This window comes from Bombina bombina, chromosome 6 (assembly GCF_027579735.1).
Source record: "Bombina bombina isolate aBomBom1 chromosome 6, aBomBom1.pri, whole genome shotgun sequence".
NCBI lineage: Eukaryota > Metazoa > Chordata > Amphibia > Anura > Bombinatoridae > Bombina > Bombina bombina.
The window spans coordinates 1,114,347,028-1,114,373,310 of NC_069504.1; the positions used below are offsets into that span (position 1 = coordinate 1,114,347,028).

At 35.7% G+C, this 26,283-nt stretch overlaps 1 protein-coding gene across 1 annotated transcript in view; it reads left to right on the forward strand.

Annotated features, from left to right (window-relative positions):
• Nucleotides 1-26,283, forward strand: part of LOC128662479 (uncharacterized) — a 230,244-nt gene that overhangs the window by 137,351 nt on the left and 66,610 nt on the right. Inside the window, exons 5-7 of the mRNA XM_053716263.1 lie at nucleotides 2,479-2,605; nucleotides 21,258-21,307; nucleotides 22,775-22,844. Coding sequence (XP_053572238.1) covers nucleotides 2,479-2,605; nucleotides 21,258-21,307; nucleotides 22,775-22,844 — 247 coding nt within the window. The remainder of the gene's footprint in view (nucleotides 1-2,478; nucleotides 2,606-21,257; nucleotides 21,308-22,774; nucleotides 22,845-26,283) is intronic.

The window sequence follows — 26,283 nt, forward strand, 5'->3', positions numbered from 1 at the left end:
TTATTTGCTTCATTCTGTTGCGCCACAATGCTACTGTGAGCCACCTTCTGATTGGTGGATGCCGTTATTTGCCTGTTGTCATTGGTTCACCTGATGTGTTCAGCTAGCTCCCAGTAGCTGCTTTTTTAACAAAGGATACCAAGAGAATGAATCATATTTTATAATTGAAGTTGCTTAAAATTGTATACACTGAATAATGTCCCTTTAATATATTCGACAAAGGATGCAACTAAGAGTATCAACTATATGTATCATATCATCAACAAATCTCTGGTAGATGATGATGTTCTCTTTGATCATGTTTTCATCCCTAAAGATACCGGACACCTTCCACCAACCCAAAAATAGGTTTGTGTAAGAAGGGACAAATTTAACCCCCATAGCTGTCCCGCATCTCTGGAGGTAAAAGCCCATTAAATGTTTATCACTCTGGATAGCGCTTGCTGATTGGTGGCTACATTTAGCCACCAATCAGAAAGCGCTACCTAGGTGCTGAACCAAAAATGGGCTGGCTCTTAACCGTACATTCCTGCTTTTTCAAATAAAGATAGCAAGAGAACAAAGAAAAAATGATAATAGGAGTAAATTAGAAAGTTGCTTAAAATTGCATTCTCTATCTGAATCATGAAAGAAAAAAAAAATGGGTTTAGTGTCCCTTTAAGCCCTCTGCAGGTGTTAAACATATATGGCTCAATCACAATTTTTTTAACTATCTTCTTATCTTATCTTTCAGATAAGCTTTTTTTGTTCTGTCTGTACTGGTCAGCATGTCTTTTGAGTGATTACAATCCAGAATGGATCCCTGTGTTAAAAGCCCACAGCCATGTTTCTGAAAATGTGTTTTTGACTGATAAATGCTTGTTATCAGGATGTAAACGGGACTCCTCCTCAAACTGACATATATAATAGAACTTCACACCTCTTGAAGTTACAGTTTTCTGTAACCATCTAACCATCTCTGGCCATCATGGAGACAAGCGACACAGTCATAATTCTGTAGGATCAGGGGGGGTAATTTAATTACTGCATGTTCTTTAAACTCTTGTGATGCAGACATAAAGAATCACCTGATAGTACTCACTGATACCGCCTCAAAATGGTGACATTTGTTTGTACCTGGAATTCTCTTACCCAAACCTGTCCTTGAGTTTCAGTTCATGAAGTACAGTTACTTCCTTACTTTTGACATAGATGTATGTAACCGCATTAATCTACTCATTGCAATATATCTTCAGGGGTGAGGATTTGACCCTCTGTTGTCCTCTGCAAACTGGCATTTGTTGTTTCCCACTTAGTTGTTCCTCCAAACCCGTCACATGCATTTTTTCCATAGGACTTTGCAAAGATTTTCCATTTGACTTTTATACTAAATTCCTTCTCATGGATGAACAAGCTGGCTAAATTCTTCTTGTTTTTATATTGGCTTGCGGATCCATCAGAAAAATAGATAATCTTGTTAACGATCCCCTGTACTCTCACTAGTGTTCTGCTTAGTTTCACCAATTGTTCTGAGACATTGGGCTCCATTTATGAAGCAGCAGATGCGAGCCGGCTCCTTAACCTGTCCGGCCCCTTTTAGTTGGCGGATTAAAATCATCCCGATCCAATACGATCGGGAGGATTGACAGCCCCTGCTAGCGGCTGATTGGCCACCAGTGAGCAGGGGGCGGTATTGCAAAGCTTTTAATTTATATCGAATCATGTCCCCTCGACAAATAGTAATTCTGCCCCATTTAATTCCTTGCTGATTTTGTTGTGGGACCATGAGCTTGGTAAAAGAACCTAAATTAATATGTCATATTCTTCTGGTGACAGAGTTTTATTGCTGTTATACTCTGCTGACATTGTCTCAAACTATTCTTGCAGATTTCTTTTAAAAGTTTCAGAAATCCTTTCTACTTTAGCTTTCAAAGCACTTTGTCTTTCATCTGCACTTATCTTATCGAAGAGCAGTTAACCTTCTGAAGAGAATCTTCTGGTAATCTATAGTCCTCTCTCTGCCCCATACATTGTTTTGTTTTTTTCAATCACAAACATTTTTGTAGCTGGTGGCACACAGTGTCTTGCCCCAATAATAAAAATAAATGAAGTCTCAAACCTGAAATGTTCTGCATGCACACTATACTTACCTAGGTACCCCTAAAACAATTAGGATTGAGACTCAAACTTTTCCCATTATAAAATGACTCTAAAAGTGGAACTTTCAGTGATTTTCATCATTACTTTAGGATTTACGTTGTAAGTATAAGTATATATGTGCATGTAAAATAAAAATAAACTGGTGGTTTTGCAATACAAATACATAGAGGTAATCACAATTTTTTTTTAGGAAAATTAAAAAAACAGTCAAGCAACCTATGTTGGACCACTTGAGAGGGATTAACAACGAAAAACTTGATATTTTGACAGTAATTCCTCATTACACATTTTTTGCTGTAGAATAGAGAACTCCTTAATATTATGTCATACATCTCCTAGAACAAAAGCCAAAACTTCAGCTACAAGAAGAGGGAGAAAACAACTACCAGAAAATCAACGAGAGCCAAGGTTGCCATACATGCAGGAGGATGCAGACAAGGAGGAATGGAGAAGGGCCCAGAGAACAGTATGTGGATAAAGCAACTTACTCTGATATTATCTACATTGGGAATGTGAATTAAGTGATAAAATAAACAAAACATAAATCAATTATTTATTGATTTCCTTTTGGCTGTACACTTGAATTAAAAGGAAGTCAAAATCAAAGCTTCATGAATTAGATAGAGAGTACAATTGTAAAATAGTTCAAATGCACTACAATTAATTTAAGTGTGGGCTGTAACAGAAGTCTATCACATGAGGGAAACTTAATGTTTTAAAATGTCTTTATGAGTTTGCACTCTCTGACACACTGTAGTGCTCCCCATACTAACATTGACACAATCAACATTATCCATTGAGTTGTAATAGCAACATAAGACGTATGTAATAGCAATACAAGCCATATGTAATAGCAATACAAGCCCCATGTAATAGCGTTATAAAACTTATGTAATAGTTACACAAGCCGTATGTAATAGCAGCACAAGCCGTATGTAAAAGCAACATAAGATTTATGTAATAGCAACACAAGCTTTATGTAAAAGCAACAGAAGCCGTATATAATAGCATCACAAGCCATATGTAATAACAATAAAAGCCATATGTAATAGCAATACAAGCCCTATGTAATAGCGTCAAAAGCCCTATGTAATAGTAACACAAGACATATGTAACATCAACACAAGCCATATGTAATAGCAACATAAGCTTTATGTAATAGCAACACAAGCCTTATGTAAGAGCAACACAAGCTGTATGTAATAGCAACACAAGCCGTATGTATTAGCAACACAAGCTGTATATAATGGCAACACAAGTCGTATGTAATAGCAGAAGAAGCCTTATGTAATAGCATCACAAGCCATATGTAATAACAATACAAGCCCCATGTAATAGCGTTATAAAACTTATGTAATAGTTACACAAGCCTTATATAATAGCAACACAAGCCGTATGTAATAGCAACACAAGCCTTATGTAATAGTAACACAAGCCGTATGTAACAGCAACACAAGCCATATGTAATAATAGCAACACAAGCCGTATGTTAAGCAACGCAAGCCTTATGTAATAGTAACACAAGCTATATGTAACAGCAACACAAGAAATATGTAATAATAGCAACAAAAACCCTATGTAATAGCAACACAAGCCTTAGATAATTCCAGCACAAGTATTAGGTACTAGCAGCACAAGCCTTATCTAATAGCAACTCAAGCTGTATGTAATAGCAATATAAGCTGCATGTAATAGCAACACAAGCTGTATGTAATAGCAACACAAGCCATATGTTAAGCAACGCAAGCCTTATATAATAGCAACACAACCCATATGTAACAGCAAAACAAGCCATATGTAATAGCAAAAAAAGCTCTATGTAACAGCAACACAAGCCTTATCTAATAGCAATACAAGCCGTATTTAATAGCAACACAAGCTGTATGTAATAGCAGCACAAGTCGTATGTAATAGCAACACAAGCCATATGTAATAGCAGCACAAGCCTAATGTAATAGCAACACAAGCCTTATGTAACAGCAACACAGGCCTTATGTAACAGCAGCACAAGCCTTATGTAATAGCAACACAAGCTGTATGTAATAGCAACACAAGCCTTATGTAATAGCAACACAAGCCTTATGTAACACCAACACAGGCCTTATGTAACAACAACACAAGCCATATGTAACAACAAAACAAGCCATATATAATAATAGCAACAAAAGCTTTATGAAACAGCACACAAGCCTTATGTAATAGCAACACAAGCCGTATATAATAGCAACACAAGCCGTATATAATAGCAACACAAGTCGTATCTAATAGCAACACAAGCCTTATGTAATAGCAACACAAGCCTTATGTAACAGCAACACAATCCTTATGTAATAGCAACACAAGCCATATGTAATAGCAACACAAGCCGTTTGTACTAGCAGCACAAGCCTTATTTAATAGCAACACAAGCCTTATGTAATTGCAACACAAGCAATATGTAGTAGAAACAAAAGCCGTATGTAATAGCAACACAAGCCGTATGTAAAATCAAAACAAACCTTATGTAATAGCAACACAAGCCTTATGTAATAGCAACACAAGCCTTATGTAACATCAACACAGGCCTTATGTAACAGCAACACAAGCCTTATGTAATATCAACACAAGCCATATGTAATAGCAACACAAGCCGTATGTACTAGCATCACAAGCCTTATTTAATAGCAACACAAGCCTTATGTAATTGCAACACAAGCAATATGTAGTAGAAACAAAAGCCGTATGTAATAGCAACACAAGCCGTATGTAAAATCAACACAAACCTTATGTAATAGCAACACAAGACGTATGTACTAGCAGCACAAGCCTTATCTAATAGCAACACAAGCCTTACGTAATAGCATCACAAGCCTTATCTAATAGCAGCACAAGTCGTATGTCATATCAACACAAGCCTTATCTAATAGCAATACAAGCCTTACGTAATAACAACACAAGCCATATGTACACATGCCTTATGTAATAGCAACATAAGCTGTATGTAATAGCAACACAAGCCTTATCTAATAGCAACACAAGCCATATGTAATAGTAATAGCAACACAAGCCTTATGTAATTGCAACACAAGCCGTATGTAATAGCAATATAAGCCATATAAAATAGCAACACAAGCCTTATCTAATAGCAACACAAGCCATATGTAATAGTAATAGCAACATAAGCCTTATGTAATAGCAACACAAGCCGTATGTAATAGCAACATAAGCCATATGTAATAGCAACACAAGCCTTATCTAATAGCAACACAAGCCATATGTAATAGCAATATAAGCCATATGTAATAACAACACAAGCCTTATGTAATCGCAACACAAGCCGTATGTATGGCGCACAAACAGTGTTAATGATCCATAACGCTTGCATTTTTGTCCTTGACTTGTTATCTGGTCCAGGTATGAAATGACACACTTATGTAATAGCAACACAAGCCATATGTAATAGCAACACAAGCCTTATGTAATAGCAATACAAGCCATAATGTAATAGAAGAAGTAAGTACTAGCAGCACAAGCCTTATCTAATAGCAACACAAGCCTTATGTAATAGCAACACAAGCAATATGTAATAGAAACACAAGACGTATGTAATAGCAACACAAGACGTATGTAAAATCAAAACAAGTTTTATGTAATAACAACACAAGCCTTATGTACACAGGCCTTATATAATAGCAACATAAGCTGTATGTAATAGCAACACAAGCCTTATGTAATAGCAACATAAGCTGTATGTAATAGCAACACAAGCCGTATCTAATAGCAACACAAGCCATATGTAATAGTAATAGCAACACAAGCCTTATGTAATCGCAACACAAGCCGTATGTATGGCACACAAACAGTGTTAATGATCCATAACGCTTGCATTGTTGTGCTTGACTTGTTATCTGGTCCAGGTATGAAATGACACACTTTTGTAATAGCAACACAAGCCATATGTAATAGCAACACAAGCCTTATGTAATAGCAATACAAGCCATAATGTAATAGCAACACAAGCCCTATGTAATAGCAACACAAGCCTTATGTAATAGCAACACAAGCCATACGTAATAGCAACACAAGCCGTATGTACTAGCAGCACAAGCCTTATTTAATAGAAACACAAGCCTTATGTAATAGCAACACAAGCCATATGTAATAGCAACACAAGCAGTAAGTACTAGCATCACAAGCCTTATCTAATAGCAACACAAGCCTTATGTAATAGCAGCACAAGCAATATGTAATAGAAACACAAAACGTATGTAATAGCAACACAAGACGTATGTAAGATCAAAACAAGTCTTATGTAATAACAACACAAGCCTTATGTACACAGGCCTTATATAATAGCAACATAAGCTGTATGTAATAGCAACACAAGCCTTATCTAATAGCAACACAAGCCACATGTAATAGTAACAGCAACATAAGCCTTATGTAATAGCAACACAAGCCGTATGTAATAGCAATATAAGCCATATGTAATAGCAACACAAGCCTTATCTAATAGCAACACAAGCCATATGTAATAGCAATATAAGCCATATGTAATAACAACACAAGCCTTATGTAATTGCAGCACAAGCCGTATGTATGGCGCACAAACAGTGTTAATGATCCATAACGCTTACATTTTTGTGCTTGACTTGTTATCTGGTCCAGGTATGAAATGACACACTTATGTAATAGCAACACAAGCCATATGTAATAGCAACACCAGCCGTATGTAATAGCAACACAAGCCGTATGTATGGCGCACAAACAGTGTTAATGATCCATAATGCTTGCATTTTTGTGCTTAACATGTTATCTGGTCCAGGTATGAAATGACACACTTATGTAATAGCAACACAAGCCATATGTAATAGCAAAACAAGCCTTATGTAATAGCAACACAAGCCATATGTAATAGCAACACAAGCAGTAAGTACTAGCAGCACAAGCCTTATCTAATAGCAACACAAGCCTTATGTAATAGCAACACAAGCAATATGTAATAGAAACACAAGACGTATGTAATAGCAACACAAGACGTATGTAAAATCAAAACAAATTTTATGTAATAACAACACAAGCCTTATGTACACAGGCCTTATATAATAGCAACATAAGCTGTATGTAATAGCAACACAAGCCTTATGTAATAGCAACATAAGCTGTATGTAATAGCAACACAAGCCTTATCTAATAGCAACACAAGCCATATGTAATAGTAATAGCAACACAAGCCTTATGTAATCGCAACACAAGCCGTATGTATGGCGCACAAACAGTGTTAATGATCCATAACGCTTGCATTTTTGTGCTTGACTTGTTAACTGGTCCAGGTATGAAATGACACACTTATGTAATAGCAACACAAGCCATATGTAATAGCAACACAAGCCTTATGTAATAGCAATACAAGCCATAATGTAATAGCAACACAAGCCCTATGTAATAGCAACACAAGCCTTATGTAATAGCAACACAAGCCATACGTAATAGCAACACAAGCCGTATGTACTAGCAGCACAAGCCTTATTTAATAGCAACACAAGCCTTATGTAATAGCAAGACAAACCATATGTAATAGCAACACAAGCAGTAAGTACTAGCAGCACAAGCCTTATCTAATAGCAACACAAGCAATATGTAATAGCAACACAAGCCCTATGTAATAGCAACACAAGCCTTATGTAATAGCAACACAAGCCATACGTAATAGCAACACAAGCCGTATGTACTAGCAACACAAGCAATATGTAATAGAAACACAAGACGTATGTAATAGCAACACAAGACGTATGTAAAATCAAAACAAGTCTTATGTAATAACAACACAAGCCTTATGTACACAGGCCTTATATAATAGCAACATAAGCTGTATGTAATAGCAACACAAGCCTTATCTAATAGCAACACAAGCCATATGTAATAGTAACAGCAACATAAGCCTTATGTAATAGCAACACAAGCCGTATGTAATAGCAATATAAGCAATATGTAATAGCAACACAAGCCTTATCTAATAGCAACACAAGCCATATGTAATAGCAATATAAGCCATATGTAATAACAACACAAGCCTTATGTAATTGCAGCACAAGCCGTATGTATGGCGCACAAACAGTGTTAATGATCCATAACGCTTACATTTTTGTGCTTGACTTGTTATCTGGTCCAGGTATGAAATGACACACTTATGTAATAGCAACACAAGCCATATGTAATAGCAACACCAGCCGTATGTAATAGCAACACAAGCCGTATGTATGGCGCACAAACAGTGTTAATGATCCATAATGCTTGCATTTTTGTGCTTAACATGTTATCTGGTCCAGGTATGAAATGACACACTTATGTAATAGCAACACAAGCCATATGTAATAGCAACACAAGCCTTATGTAATAGCAATACAAGCAATAATCTAATAACAACACAAGCCACATGTAATAGCAACACAAGCCTTATGTAATAGCAACACAAGCCATATGTAATAGCAACACAAACCATATGTAATATCAACACAAGCCTTATGAAATAGCAACACAAGCCATATGTAAAAGCATCACAAGCCATATGTAATAGCAACACAAGCCTTATGTAATAGCAACCAAGCCGTATGTAATAGCAACATAAGCCTTATGTAATAGCAACACAAGCCGTATATAATAGCAACTTAAGTTGTATGTAATAGCAACAGAAGCCTTATTTAATAGCAACACAAGCCACATGTAATAGTAACACAAGCCGTATGTACTAGCAGCACAAGCCTTATCTAATAGCAACACAAACCTTATGTAATAGCAACACAAGCAATATATAATAGAAACACAAGCCGTATGTAATAGCAACAAAAGTCGTATGTAAAATCAACACAAGCCTTATGTAATAGCAACACAAGCCATATGTAAAAGCAGCAAAAGCCTTATCTAATGGCAACACAAACCTTAACTAATTGCAACACAAAATGTACGTAATAGCAACACAAGCCATATGTAATAGAGACACAAGCCATATGTAATAACAACACAAGCCGTATGTAAAATTAACACACACCTTATGTAATAGCAATAGAAGCCGTATGTAATAGCAACATAAGCCTTATGTAATAGCAACATAAGCCTTATGTAATAGCAACACAAGCCTTATGTAACAGAAACACAAGCCATCTGTAATAGCAACATGAACCGTATGTAAAAGCAACATAAGCCTTATGTAATAACAACACAAACCATATGTAATAGCAACACAAGCCTTATGTAATAGCAACACAAGCCGTATGTATGGTCCACAAACAGTGTTAATGATCCATGACATTTACATTTTTGTACTTAATTTGTTATCTGGCGCAGGTATGAAATGATACACTTATTTATTAGCAACACAAGCCATATGTAATAGCAACACAAGTCATATGTAATAGCAACACAAGCCTTATGTAACAGCAACACAAGCCATATGTAATAGCAACATAAGCCGTATGTAAAAGTAAGATAAGCCTTATGTAATAGCAACACAAGCCATATGTAATAGCAACACAAGCCTTATGTAATAGCAACACAAGCCTTATATAATAGCAACACAAGCCATATGTGATAGCAACACAAACCTTATGTAATAGCAACACAAGCCTTATATAATAGCAACACAAGCCTTAGATAATAGTAGCACAAACCATATTTAATAGCAACACAAGCTGTATGTAATAGCAACACAAGCCGTATGTTAAGCAACGCAAGCCTTATCTAGTAGCAACACAAGCCGTATGTTTAGCAATGCAAGCCTTATCTAATAGCAACAAAAGTCATATGTAATAGTAATAGCAACAGAAGCCATATGTAATAGCAACACAAACCGTATATGTAATAGCAACACAAGCCATATGTAATAGTAGTAGCAACACAAGGGTTATGTAATATCAACACAAGCCTTTTTAAACAGCAACACAAGCCATATGTAATAGTAATAGCAACCCAAGCCATATGTAATAGCAACACAAGCCATATGTAATAGTAATAGTAACACAAGCCATATGTAATAGCAACACAAGCCGTATGTAATTGCAACACAAGCCTTATATGTAATAGCAACACAAGCCATATGTATTTGTAATAGCAACACAAGCCATATGTAATAGTAATAGCGACACAAGCCATATGTAATAGCAACACAAGCCGTATGTAATTGCAACACAAGCCATATGTAATAGCAACACAAGCCGTATGTAATTGCAACACAAGCCATATGTAATAGCAACACAAGCCATATGTAATAGCAAGACAAGTCATATGTAATAGCAACACAAGCCATATGTAATAGCAACACAAGCCGTATGTAATTGCAACACAAGCCTTATATGTAATAGCAACACAAGCCATATGTAATAGCAACACAAGCCGTATGTAATAGCAACACAAGCCATATGTAATAGCAAGACAAGTCATATATGTAATAGCAACACAAGCCATATGTAATAGTAATAGCAACACAAGCCATATGTAATAGCAACACAAGCCTTATTAAACAGCAACACAAGCCATATGTAATAGTAATAGCAACCCAAGCCATATGTAATAGCAACACAAGCCATATGTAATAGTAATAGTAACACAAGCCATATGTAATAGCAACACAAGCCGTATGTAATTGCAACACAAGCCTTATATGTAATAGCAAAACAAGCCATATGTATTTGTAATAGCAACACAAGCCATATGTAATAGTAATAGCAACACAAGCCGTATGTAATAGCAACACAAGCCGTATGTAATTGCAACACAAGCCATATGTAATAGCAACACAAGCCGTATGTAATTGCAACACAAGCCATATGTAATAGCAACACAAGCCATATGTAATAGCAAGACAAGCCATATGTAATAGCAACACAAGCCATATGTAATAGCAACACAAGCCATATGTAATAGCCAGACAAGCCTTATGTAATAGCAGCATAAGCCTTATGTAAAAGCAACATAAGCATTATGTAATAGCAACACAAGCCATATGTAATAGCAACATAAGCTGTATGTAATAGCAACACAAGCCTTATGTAATAGGAACACAAGCCGTATGTAATAGCAGCATAAGCCTTATGTAATAGCATCACAAGCCGTATGTAATAGCAACACAAGCCTTATATAATAGCAACACAAGCCATATGTAATAGCAACACAAACCTTATGTAATAGCAACACAAGCCTTATATAATAGCAACACAAGCCTTAGATAATAGTAGCACAAGCCTTATTTAATAGCAACACAAGCTGTATGTAATAGCAACACAAGCCGTATGTTAAGCAATGCAAGCCTTATATAATAGCAACACAAGCCGTATGTTTAGCAACACAAGCCGTATGTACTAGCAGCACAAGCCTTATCTAATAGCAACACAAACCTTATGTAATAGCAACACAAGCAATATATAATAGAAACACAAGCCGTATGTAATAGCAACAAAAGACCTATGTAAAATCAACACAAGCCTTATCTAATGGCAACACAAACCTTAACTAATTGCAACACAAAATGTACGTAATAGCAACACAAGCCATATGTAATAGAGACACAAGCCGTATGTAATAGCAACACAAGCGTATGTAAAATTAACACACGCCTTATGTAATAGCAATAGAAGCCGTATGTAATAGCAACATAAGCCTTATGTAATAGCAACATAAGCCTTATGTAATAGCAACACAAGCCTTATGTAACAGAAACGCAAGCCATCTGTAATAGCAACATGAACCATATGTAAAAGCAACATAAGCCTTATGTAATAACAACACAAACCATATGTAATAGCAACACAAGCCTTATGTAATGGCAACACAAGCCGTATGTATGGTCCACAAACAGTGTTAATGATCCATGACATTTACATTTTTGTGCTTGATTTGTTATCTGGCGCAGGTATGAAATGATACACTTATTTATTAGCAACACAAGCCATATGTAATAGCAACACAAGTCATATGTAACAGCAACACAAGCCATATGTAATAGCAACATAAGCTGTATGTAATAGCAACACAAGCCTTATGTAATAGGAACACAAGCCGTATGTAATAGCAGCATAAGCCTTATGTAATAGCATCACAAGCCGTATGTAATAGCAACACAAGCCTTATATAATAGCAACACAAGCCGTATGTAATAGCAACACAAACCTTATGTAATAGCAACACAAGCCTTATATAATAGCAACACAAGCCTTAGATAATAGTAGCACAAGCCTTATTTAATAGCAACACAAGCTGTATGTAATAGCAACACAAGCCGTATGTTAAGCAATGCAAGCCTTATATAATAGCAACACAAGCCGTATGTTTAGCAACACAAGCCGTATGTACTAGCAGCACAAGCCTTATCTAATAGCAACACAAACCTTATGTAATAGCAACACAAGCAATATATAATAGAAACACAAGCCGTATGTAATAGCAACAGAAGTCCTATGTAAAATCAACACAAGCCTTATCTAATGGCAACACAAACCTTAACTAATTGCAACACAAAATGTACGTAATAGCAACACAAGCCATATGTAATAGAGACACAAGCCGTATGTAATAGCAACACAAGCCGTATGTAAAATTAACACACGCCTTATGTAATAGCAATAGAAGCCGTATGTAATAGCAACATAAGCCTTATGTAATAGCAACATAAGCCTTATGTAATAGCAACACAAGCCTTATGTAACAGAAACACAAGCCATCTGTAATAGCAACATGAACCATATGTAAAAGCAACATAAGCCTTATGTAATAACAACACAAACCATATGTAATAGCAACACAAGCCTTATGTAATGGCAACACAAGCCGTATGTATGGTCCACAAACAGTGTTAATGATCCATGACATTTACATTTTTGTGCTTGATTTGTTATCTGGCGCAGGTATGAAATGATACACTTATTTATTAGCAACACAAGCCATATGTAATAGCAACCCAAGCCATATGTAATAGCAACACAAGCCATATGTAATAGTAATAGTAACACAAGCCATATGTAATAGCAACACAAGCCGTATGTAATTGCAACACAAGCCTTATATGTAATAGCAAAACAAGCCATATGTATTTGTAATAGCAACACAAGCCATATGTAATAGTAATAGCAACACAAGCCGTATGTAATAGCAACACAAGCCGTATGTAATTGCAACACAAGCCATATGTAATAGCAACACAAGCCGTATGTAATTGCAACACAAGCCATATGTAATAGCAACACAAGCCATATGTAATAGCAAGACAAGCCATATGTAATAGCAACACAAGCCATATGTAATAGCAAGACAAGCCTTATGTAATAGCCAGACAAGCCTTATGTAATAGCAGCATAAGCCTTATGTAAAAGCAACATAAGCCTTATGTAATAGCAACACAAGCCATATGTAATAGCAACATAAGCTGTATGTAATAGCAACACAAGCCTTATGTAATAGGAACACAAGCCGTATGTAATTGCAGCATAATCCTTATGTAATAGCATCACAAGCCGTATGTAATAGCAACACAAGCCTTATATAATAGCAACACAAGCCGTATGTAATAGCAACACAAACCTTATGTAATAGCAACACAAGCCTTATATAATAGCAACACAAGCCTTAGATAATAGTAGCACAAGCCTTATTTAATAGCAACACAAGCTGTATGTAATAGCAACACAAGCCGTATGTTAAGCAATGCAAGCCTTATATAATAGCAACACAAGCCGTATGTTTAGCAACACAAGCCGTATGTACTAGCAGCACAAGCCTTATCTAATAGCAACACAAACCTTATGTAATAGCAACACAAGCAATATATAATAGAAACACAAGCCGCATGTAATAGCAACAAAAGTCCTATGTAAAATCAACACAAGCCTTATCTAATGGCAACACAAACCTTAACTAATTGCAACACAAAATGTACGTAATAGCAACACAAGCCATATGTAATAGAGACACAAGCCGTATGTAATAGCAACACAAGCCGTATGTAAAGTTAACACACGCCTTATGTAATAGCAATAGAAGCCGTATGTAATAGCAACATAAGCCTTATGTAATAGCAACACAAGCCTTATGTAACAGAAACACAAGCCATCTGTAATAGCAACATGAACCATATGTAAAAGCAACATAAGCCTTATGTAATAACAACACAAACCATATGTAATAGCAACACAAGCCTTATGTATTGGCAACACAAGCCGTATGTATGGTCCACAAACAGTGTTAATGATCCATGACATTTACATTTTTGTGCTTGATTTGTTATCTGGTGCAGGTATGAAATGATACACTTATTTATTAGCAACACAAGCCATATGTAATAGCAACACAAGTCATATGTAACAGCAACACAAGCCATATGTAATAGCAACATAAGCTGTATGTAAAAGCAAGATAAGCCTTATGTAATAGCAGCACAAGCCATATGTAATAGCAACACAAGCCTTATGTAATAGCAACACAAGCTGTATGTAATAGCAGCATAAGCCTTATATAATAGCAACACAAGCCGAATGTAATAGCAACACAAGCCTTATATAATAGCAACACATGCCATATGTAATAGCAACACAAGCTTTATATAATAGCAACACAAGCATTAGATAATAGTAGCACAAACCATATTTAATAGCAACACAAGCTGTATGTAATAGCAACACAACCCGTATGTTAAGCAACGCAAGCCTTATCTAGTAGCAACACAAGCCGTATGTTTAGCAATGCAAGCCTTATGTAATAGCAACAAAAGTCATATGTAATAGTAATAGCAACACAAGCCTTATGTAATAGCAACACAAGCCATATGTAATAGTAATAGCAACAGAAGCCATATGTAATAGCAACACAAACCGTATATGTAATAGCAACACAAGCCATATGTAATAGTAATAGCAACACAAGGGTTATGTAATAGCAACACAAGCCTTTTTAAACAGCAACACAAGCCATATGTAATAGTAATAGCAACACAAGCCATATGTAATAGCAACACAAGCCATATGTAATAGCAACACAAGCCGTATGTAATCGCAACACAAGCCTTATATGTAATAGCAACACAAGCCATATGTAATAGCAACACAATCCGTATGTAATAGCAACACAAGCCATATGTAATAGCAACACAAGCCATATATATAATAGCAACACAAGCCATATGTAATAGCAACACAAGCCTTATTAAACAGCAACACAAGCCATATGTAATAGTAATAGCAACCCAAGCCATATGTAATAGCAACACAAGCCATATGTAATAGTAATAGTAACACAAGCCATATGTAATAGCAACACAAGCCGTATGTAATTGCAACACAAGCCTTATATGTAATAGCAACACAAGCCATATGTAATAGTAATAGCAACACAAGCCATATGTAATAGCAACACAAGCCGTATGTAATAGCAACACAAGCCGTATGTATGGCGCACAAACAGTGTTAATGATCCATAATGCTTGCATTTTTGTGCTTAACATGTTATCTGGTCCAGGTATGAAATGACACACTTATGTAATGGCAACACAAGCCATATGTAATAGCAACACCAGCCGTATGTAATAGAAACACAAGCCGTATGTATGGCGCACAAACAGTGTTAATGATCCATAATGCTTGCATTTTTGTGCTTAACATGTTATCTGGTCCAGGTATGAAATGACACACTTATGTAATAGCAACACAAGCCATATGTAATAGCAACACAAGCCTTATGTAATAGCAATACAAGCAATAATCTAATAACAACACAAGCCACATGTAATAGCAACACAAGCCTTAGATAATAGTAGCACAAGCCTTATTTAATAGCAACACAAGCTGTATGTAATAGCAACACAAGCCGTATGTTAAGCAACGCAAGCATTATATAATAGCAACACAAGCCGTATGTTTAGCAACACAAGCTGTATGTACTAGCAGCACAAGCCTTATCTAATAGCAACACAAACCTTATGTAATAGCAACACAAGCAATATATAATAGAAACACAAGCCGTATGTAATAGCAACAAAAGTCCTATGTAAAATCAACACAAGCCTTATCTAATGGCAACACAAACCTTAACTAATTGCAACACAAAATGTACGTAATAGCAACACAAGCCATATGTAATAGAGACACAAGCCGTATGTAATAGCAACACAAGCCGTATGTAAAATTAACACACGCCTTATGTAATAGCAATAGAAGCCGTATGTAATAGCAACATAAGCCTTATGTAATAGCAACATAAGCCTTATGTAATAGCAACACAAGCCTTATGTAACAGAAACACAAGCCATCTGTAATAGCAACATGAACCATATGTAAAAGCAACATAAGCCTTATGTAATAACAACACAAACCATATGTAATAGCAACACAAGCCTTATGTAATGGCAACACAAGCCGTATGTATGGTCCACAAACAGTGTTAATGATCCATGACATTTACATTTTTGTGCTTGATTTGTTATCTGGCGCAGGTATGAAATGATACACTTATTTATTAGCAACACAAGCCATATGTAATAGCAACACAAGTCATATGTAACAGCAACACAAGCCATATGTAATAGCAACATAAGCTGTATGTAAAAGCAAGATAAGCCTTATGTAATAGCAACACAAGCCATATGTAATAGCAACACAAGCCTTATGTAATAGCAACACAAGCCGTATGTAATAGCAGCATAAGCCTTATATAATAGCAACACAAGCCGTATGTAATAGCAACACAAGCCTTATATAATAGCAACACAAGCCATATGTGATAGCAACACAAACCTTATGTAATAGCAACACAAGCTTTATATAATAGCAACACAAGCATTAGATAATAGTAGCACAAACCATATTTAATAGCAACACAAGCTGTATGTAATAGCAACACAAGCCGTATGTTAAGCAACGCAAGCCTTATCTAGTAGCAACACAAGCCGTATGTTTAGCAATGCAAGCCTTATGTAATAGCAACAAAAGTCATATGTAATAGTAATAGCAACACAAGCCTTATGTAATAGCAACACAAGCCATATGTAATAGTAATAGCAACAGAAGCCATATGTAATAGCAACACAAACCGTATATGTAATAGCAACACAAGCCATATGTAATAGTAATAGCAACACAAGGGTTATGTAATAGCAACACAAGCCTTTTTAAACAGCAACACAAGCCATATGTAATAGTAATAGCAACACAAGCCATATGTAATAGCAACACAAGCCATATGTAATAGCAACACAAGCCATATGTAATAGCAACACAAGCCGTATGTAATTGCAACACAAGCCTTATATGTAATAGCAACACAAGCCATATGTAATAGCAACACAATCCGTATGTAATAGCAACACAAGCCATATGTAATAGCAGCATAAGCCTTATGTAAAAGCAACATAAGCCTTATGTAATAGCAACACAAGCCATATGTAATAGCAACATAAGCTGTATGTAATAGCAACACAAGCCTTATGTAATAGGAACACAAGCCGTATGTAATAGCAGCATAAGCCTTATGTAATAGCATCACAAGCCGTATGTAATAGCAACACAAGCCTTATATAATAGCAACACAAGCCGTATGTAATAGCAACACAAACCTTATGTAATAGCAACACAAGCCTTATATAATAGCAACACAAGCCTTAGATAATAGTAGCACAAGCCTTTTTTAATAGCAACACAAGCTGTATGTAATAGCAACACAAGCCGTATGTTAAGCAACGCAAGCCTTATATAATAGCAACACAAGCCGTATGTTTAGCAATGCAAGCCTTATGTTATAGCAATGCAAACCTTATGTAATAGCAACAAAAGTCATATGTAATAGTAATAGCAACACAAGCCTTATAGCAACACAAGCCATATGTAATAGTAATAGCAACACAAGCCATATGTAATAGCAACACAAGCCTTATGTAATAGCAACACAAGCCATATGTAATAGCAACACAATCCGTATGTAATAGCAACACAAGCCATATGTAATAGCAACACAAGCCATATATGTAATAGCAACACAAGCCATATGTAATAGTAATAGCAACACAAGCCATATGTAATAGCAACACAAGCCTTATTAAACAGCAACACAAGCCATATGTAATAGTAATAGCAACCCAAGCCATATGTAATAGCAACACAAGCCATATGTAATAGTAATAGTAACACAAGCCATATGTAATAGCAACACAAGCCGTATGTAATTGCAACACAAGCCTTATATGTAATAGCAACACAAGCCATATGTATTTGTATTAGCAACACAAGCCATATGTAATAGTAATAGCAACACAAGCCATATGTAATAGCAACACAAGCCGTATGTAATTGCAACACAAGCCATATGTAATAGCAACACAAGCCTTATGTAATTGCAACACAAGCCATATGTAATAGCAACACAAGCCATATGTAATAGCAAGACAAGCCATATATAATAGCAAGACAAGCCTTATGTAATAGCGAGACAAGCCTTATGTAATAGCAGCATAAGCCTTATATAAAAGCAACATAAGCCTTATGTAATAGCAACACAAGCCATATGTAATAGCAACATAAGCTGTATGTAATAGCAACACAAGCCTTATGTAATAGGAACACAAGCCGTATGTAATAGCAGCATAAGCCTTATGTAATAGCATCACAAGCCGTATGTAATAGCAACACAAGCCTTATATAATAGCAACACAAGCCGTATGTAATAGCAACACAAACCTTATGTAATAGCAACACAAGCCTTATATAATAGCAACACAAGCCTTAGATAATTGTAGCACAAGCCTTATTTAATAGCAACACAAGCTGTATGTAATAGCAACAAAAGCCGTATGTTAAGCAACGCAAGCCTTATATAATAGCAACACAAGCCGTATGTTTAGCAATGCAAGCCTTATGTTATAGCAATGCAAACCTTATGTAATAGCAACAAAAGTCATATGTAATAAAAATAGCAACACAAGCCTTATAGCAACACAAGCCATATGTAATAGTAATAGCAACACAAGCCATATGTAATAGCAACACAAGCCTTATGTAATAGCAACACAAGCCATATGTAATAACAACAAAAACCTTATGTAATAGTAATAGCAACACAAGCCATGTGTAATAGCAACACAAGCCATATGTAATAGCAACACAAGCCTTATGTAATAGCAACACAAGCCTTATGTAATAGCAACACAAGCCATATGTAATAGCAACAAAAACCTTATGTAATATTAATAGCAACACAAGCCATATGTAATAGCAACAAAAACCTTATGTAATAGTAATAGCAACACAAGCCATATGTAATAGCAACAAAAGTCATATGTAATAGTAATAGCAACACAAGCCTTATAGCAACACAAGCCATATGTAATAGTAATAGCAACACAAGCCATATGTAATAGCAACACAAGCCTTATGTAATAGCAACACAAGCCATATGTAATAGCAACAAAAACCTTATGTAATAGTAATAGCAACGCAAGCCATATGTAATAGCAACAGAAGCCGTATATGTAATAGCAACACAAGCCATATGTAATAGTAATAGCAACACAAGGGTTATGTAATAGCAATGCAAGCCTTATTATACAGCAACACAAGCCATATGTAATAGTAATAGCAACACAAGCCATATGTAATAGCAACACAAGCCTTATGTAATAGCAACACAAGCCATATGTAATAGCAACACAAGCTTTATGTAATAGCAACACAAGCCATATGTAATAGCAACACAAGCCGTATGTATAGTGCACAAACAGTGTTAATGATCTATATTGCTTGCATTTTTGTACTTGACTTGTTATCTGGCCCAGGTATGAAATTACACACTTATGTAATAGCAACAGAAGCCTTATGTAATAGAAACATAAGCCTTATGTAATAGAAACATAAGCCTTATGTAATGGCAATACAAGTCATATGTAATAGCAACATAAGCCTTATGTAATAGCAACACAAGCCACATGTAATAGCAACACAAGCCATATGTAATAGCAACACAAGCCATATGTAATAGCAACACAAGCCGTATGTAATAGCAACACAAGCCGTATGCATGGTGCACAAGCAGTGTTAATGATCCATAACGCTTGCATTTTTGTGCTTGACTTGTTATCTAGCCCAGGTATGAAATGACACACTTAAATCTTTCCATCTGAAACATTACAAACTCAACTATACTTTGTAGTCTCAAAGATCAAAGTTCAGCACATTTCACATCAGATTGTTCTGATACCCAACTAATGATCCCCACTTGGGACCCCACCTGGGTCCTATCGTACTACCTGGTTAGAAATGTTGCTGCAACAATGCAGATGCACACTCCTGAGCATACCCTAGTATGGTCTCAAAAAATGAGCTATGTTTCAACAATATAAACCAAAAGAAAGAGGTTATTTTGATATTTTTTCTAAATTGTATGCTCTGTCTAAACATTTTATTTTGTCTTCCATCTCCCTTTTATCTATGAAATTATATGACGCATGTTGCCCACCATAGTTATGCTTTGTTACCTATGGCCAGATTGGGTGGAGTTTTATGCATAGAGTGGTTTGGGAGACTTGAATTAACTTATACAATATACAAATAGAAACAAATGCAAACAGCACATTGTTATTATTATGCAAACGGAGAACAAGTTGAGTCAATTTAGATGACCCAATAATTTAAAAAAACCTGCATACTGTATGTACCTTTCTATTGTATTCTTCAAACATACCTACCATCTTTTTAAGAGTTTTTCAATTTTTTTGTTTTGTTTACGAACCTGAGACAATAATATGTTTTACAAAATGCACAGCTTCTATATAAAGCTGTATTACTATATCACATTAGATTTTTTTTTTCTAATCAGACTAAACCAATCATATCCCTTACGATGCAGTTATCTTTTTTTATGTACTTCTTATTCGATTGTTACAGATACAAACGCAACGTTACATTCTAGTGCTGAAAATCCGTATATACAAAAAAAAATATTTAAACTAGTAAAAAATGTTTTATCTAGAACAGAGTATAGGTTGGTTTCAGTATAGGTTCAGGTTGACATAATGGGAAAAAAAACAGAAAGTGGAGGACACATTTTAAATATTTGACAGGATACTTGAAAAGTTCCATTGTGACATTTTTGCTTTTTATAACTTTTGATTCTAGATCGAAGAGTTTTTGGATCTTCCAGCAACAGTTTCAGGATTTGCATTTAGGTAAGGAATATATGAAATTAAATTGTGTAGCTGACAGTGCTTACATTTTATGCAGTGATTCACATAATACAATTTTATAACAAATAATCACATTAATAGAAATGAACTTTATGAATCTATTTAATGAACATTTAATAATATTTAGTTCTCTATAGTATCTTGATCCTTAAAGGAGCAGTGAAGTCAAATTTATTTTTTTACAACTGTCCAATTTACTTCTGCTATCTAATTTGCTTCATTCTGTTGGTCTCCTTTGTTGAAAAGAATAGTAGGGTAGATTTGGGAGCAGTAATGCAATACTGAGAGCTAGCTGCTAATTGGTGGTTGCATATATCTTATGCTGGTCATTGTCTCGCCCTATGTGTTCAGCTAGCACCCAGTAGTGCATAGCTGCTCCTTCCACAAAGGATACCAAGAGAATAAAAAAAATAATAACAAAAGTAAATTGGTTTGGTAAGTTATTTAAAAGGGTATTTTCTCTCTGAATCATGAAAGGAAAATGTTTGGTTTCATGTTCCTTTAAAGGAACAGGGAAGGCAAAGGTAAAGTTTTATGAGCGTACAGTGTAAAAAACTTGAAACCTAGCTCCCTTCGATGACAGAATACTTAGGTAGGCACAGGAGAGTGCACGTATCTTGAAAAAAATAAAGTAATAGAAGTGAACAAAAATGCGTCAGTCTTTTTTTCCATCAGATCCAGCAAATATATCATAACATGAAAATAAATAATATTTTTGGTTAAAACTTATTAACCAGTGATCATTAGTAAGAAATACACATTTTATACTACTGTATTTGTTTACATTTTAATTAAAACATAAAAAAATGACATATGTATTCGCTGTTTAAGTGCAACCCTTTCATATGCACAACTGAAAAACTTTAAAGGGATATGAAACCCACATTTTCTTCTTTCATGATTCAGATTGCAACTTCCTAATTTACTCCTATTATCAAATTATCTTTATATCCCTTTAATTTAATCTGTAAATGCATGTTTGTGGACAACTAATACTGCTGCACTCATATTCATTGGCAAATAAAACTTATTCTTTTTAAGAAATATGTATAGTAAAACAGAACGTATTCACATTTCATAAACCACATTGTACCATTCAGACCTGAAAATTATTTTGCTTCAATTTGAGGTCAGCGCAATTTGCTTTTTAGCTAATAGCTGACATTCAGGATGACTCATTAGTAAAAACATCTTTAAACCTTTTGGTACAATTGTAATGTCTCAAAACTGGAAATTGCAGAATTGTGTTGTATTAAAATTCAACAGGTCTCAGAGCTGTGCTAAAAAAGAGGAAATTATTTAGCGCTCAAAAAGTGAATCAGTAAGATTAAATACTATTAAGTATTTGATTTAACAGCATTAGGTTTTTCAATCTCAAATGCTATATAACAAAACTAATTATTTGTGGAGTGACATGTCTGATGTTTTCTTCCGCATTAATAATTGTAGGAAACCCCAGGAATCAATCACTTGCAAGAGTACCCCTGCAGCACAAAATGACCACTTACCGCAGAATCCAGTGAGTATCTTAGACATGTCTGAAACAGTAACTTGTTCTTTTAAAGGGAAAGTCTAGTTAAAATTAAACTTTCATGATTCAAATAGGGCATGTTTTTTTAAAAAAAAACTTTCCTATTTACTTTTATCATCAAGTTTTCTTTGTTCACTTGGTATTCCTTGTTGAAAGCTAAACCTAGGTAGGCTCATATGCTAATTTCTAAGCTCTTTAAGGTCGCCTCTTATCGCAGGGGATTTTGACAGTTTTTAACAGCTAAAGGGCATTAAGTCATGCATGTCATATAGATAACATTGTGCTCATACTGTTGGAGTTACTTATGAGAGGGCACTGATTGGCTAAAATGCAAGTCTGTCAAACAAACTGAAATAAGGGGGCAGATACAAGCTAATCACAGAGGTAAAAAGTGTATTACTATAACCGTGTTTATTATGCAAAACTGGGGAATGGGTAATAAAGGGATAATCTCTCTTTTAAAAAAAATAAAAATTCTGGAGTAGTCCTTTTAAGCCTGGATAGTATAGGTGGATTCTGAAGCTAAAATCCATGTTCTTATTTTTTACATTAGCTGATTATAGAATTTAAGTCCTGTTCAGCAGTCATAAGTATTGCTGCAGGTGACTGGTGGCTATGTCTGACCTCGGCTTGCTCACCAGAACACACCCAGGCGCTGCAGAGCTTGAAACTGACAAGTGGGACTTACCTATATGTGTGATCTCACGTGATGCTAGGATCAGTAATGTAAAACTTACATGTGATGCTCTAACAATCTAGAGACATAGAAAATATATAGTTTGTGCATTTAACCTCTTGCCTGCCACTGCAAAATATATTGCAGCTTTCCTTGGCTATCAAACAGGTTAAAGGATTATATAGCAAGTATAACCAAGACTTGTTTTTGTTTCATGTGTTTGTTCTGAATTTTACAAATATTACTGCTGCAGAAGCTTGCCAATTCCCCTTCCATAATTCACACAATGCTACTGAAAAGTAAGAACAACATACTGAGGTTGTAATTGGCTAAAAAGAGGAAATATTTTGTGAAATTAAAGAACTTACTAGAGATTGCCTCTGGTGCATAATACATGTTGTCTAAGATTTATAATACACTTTTGATAAATGCTATTTTAAAGCTATTATACAATTTTTGGGTACCATATTATATATAGATCAGATCCCATTCTATTTAGAAATCTCCATTAAATCATAATTTATGCTTACCTTACATCAGCCAAACATATAGCCTAGCAAATTGAGGTAAGAAAAAGGAATTAAAGCCATAAAAGGAGCAGGGGAAAAAGATGTGCTCAAGAAAAAACTAACCCTAAAAAACATGGGGTGGGGGTCTCATGGACTCTCACCACCATAAAAGAAATTAATTAATCAGGTAAGCATACATTATGTTTTCTTTCATACAGGTGTTGAGAGTTCATGGTCCATTACTTCTGGGAACTAATACCCAAGCTGTGGGGTCCACAAGTAATGACATAAAGGAAGTGATTGGAAAAAAAATTTCACTGAGAAATTAAATCTGCAACAAAAACTCAACAAGGGCATATTTTCTTAAAATGCACTTAAAAAATAAATCAATCAGGCAAGAAAAAATCAAGCTGAGACTACTGCCTGAAGGCCCTTGCTACCAAAGGTTGCCTCAGAAGAATCAAAAACATCAAAATTGTAGAATTTAGACAAAGTATGGAAAGAAGACCAAGGGGCCTATTTAAGAAGGAGCGAGTGGACATGATCAGATATTGCGGATCATCTCCGCTGAACATCAATATATGCAGACAACATACTCTCTCAGCATTTATCATTGCACAGGCAGTTCTGTTGAACTGCTGGTGCAATATCGATCGTATTTGATCGGGTTGATTTCTGGCGATGTCTGTCCACCTCCTCAGAGCAGGTGGACAGGTTATGGAGCAGTGGTGTCTAGACCGCTGCTTCATAACTTGTGTTTCCGACGAGTCTGAAGGCTCGCCAGAAACACGGGGCATCAATCTCCATTCTGAGCTTGATAATTCAGCCCCCAAGTAGCTGCCGTGCATATTTGGTCAACTGAAGCCTCATTCTTGAATGACCAAGAAGTAGCTACTGACTTAGTAGAATAAGCAGTAAAATCTGTTGAGATAAAGGCTGACCTGCCTCCAAGTAAGACTTGTGAATCAAAAATTTCAACCAAAAGGCCAAAGAAACAACAGAAAATTCATTTTTTAGCACCAGAAAAGTCAATGAACAAACTAGAAGTCTGTCTTAGTAGCATCAATATAATGTTTCAATGCTCTAACAACATCCACATTATGCAAAGCTCTTTCTGAAGCAATCTTAAGATCAGGACACAAAGAAGGGACAACAAGAGGCTTAAATGCAAGCTTAGATACAATGCTAATCATCATTGAGCAATCTGCTAATTTAATCATAATTTTAAACTACCTCTATTAGGTTCATATTTGTGCTACTCAGGCGTTTTATAGCCAGTGCCTCACCAACCTCTGACCTCACCGCACGTCACTGAATTTTCCTATGAAGCGAAACTGAAAGAGCAGAAATTTGCACCTTTAGAGAACTGGCAGATAAGCCCGTATCCAGACTACCCTTTAAAAACTGCAAAATCCTAGGAATTCTTAAAGAGTAACAGGAAAAAAAACATGATCTATACACCAAGAAAGATCATATGATAAATCTTCCTAGTTACAGGATTACAATCCTAAATTAAGGATTCAATCAATGAATCAGAGAAACCTCTATGTCTAAGGACTAACCATTCGATTTCCATGCCATCAAGTTCAGAGACTTGAGATATGGATGGAAAAACGAATCTTAAGACAGAAGGTCTGACTGCAGAGGAAGAGGGCAAGGAGTTCATCTGGACATCTGAACTAGATCAGTCTACCAAATCCTGCAAGTCCAAGATCGGAGATCACTCTGGGAAGAAGTACCAAAGGAGGAAACAGATAAGCAAGCTGAAATCACCAAGGAAATACTAGAACATCCTCAAATTCTGCTTGAGGGTCCCTGGACCTCGCAAAGTACCTGGGAAGTTTTTTCCCTTTCAATTTTTTTTATTGAGATTATAAATAAATATAACAAACAAGATATGTCCATTTACAGTGATATCACAATATCAAAGTAGAAATTCTAAAATACAAAATATAGAGGGCGCCACATAGTACAAATTAGCTGGTAACACCAGACAGTTAAGATAAAACGGGGTCAATCCTACTCATGTGATGAAAAGCACAGAAGTACTATACAGGCAGACTGGATCCAAAAAGCCATCCGGCAGACTCTTAGGCAAAACTGAAGCAGAGGATATCCTCGCCCCACAATGAAAGAGGAGGAGGAGTCCAGAGATAATCACTTGGAGCCACAAAAGGCACCCGGCAGCTGGTCAGCAATTAGCAACAATCAGCATTCAGCAGTCAGAAATCCAGGGAGAAAT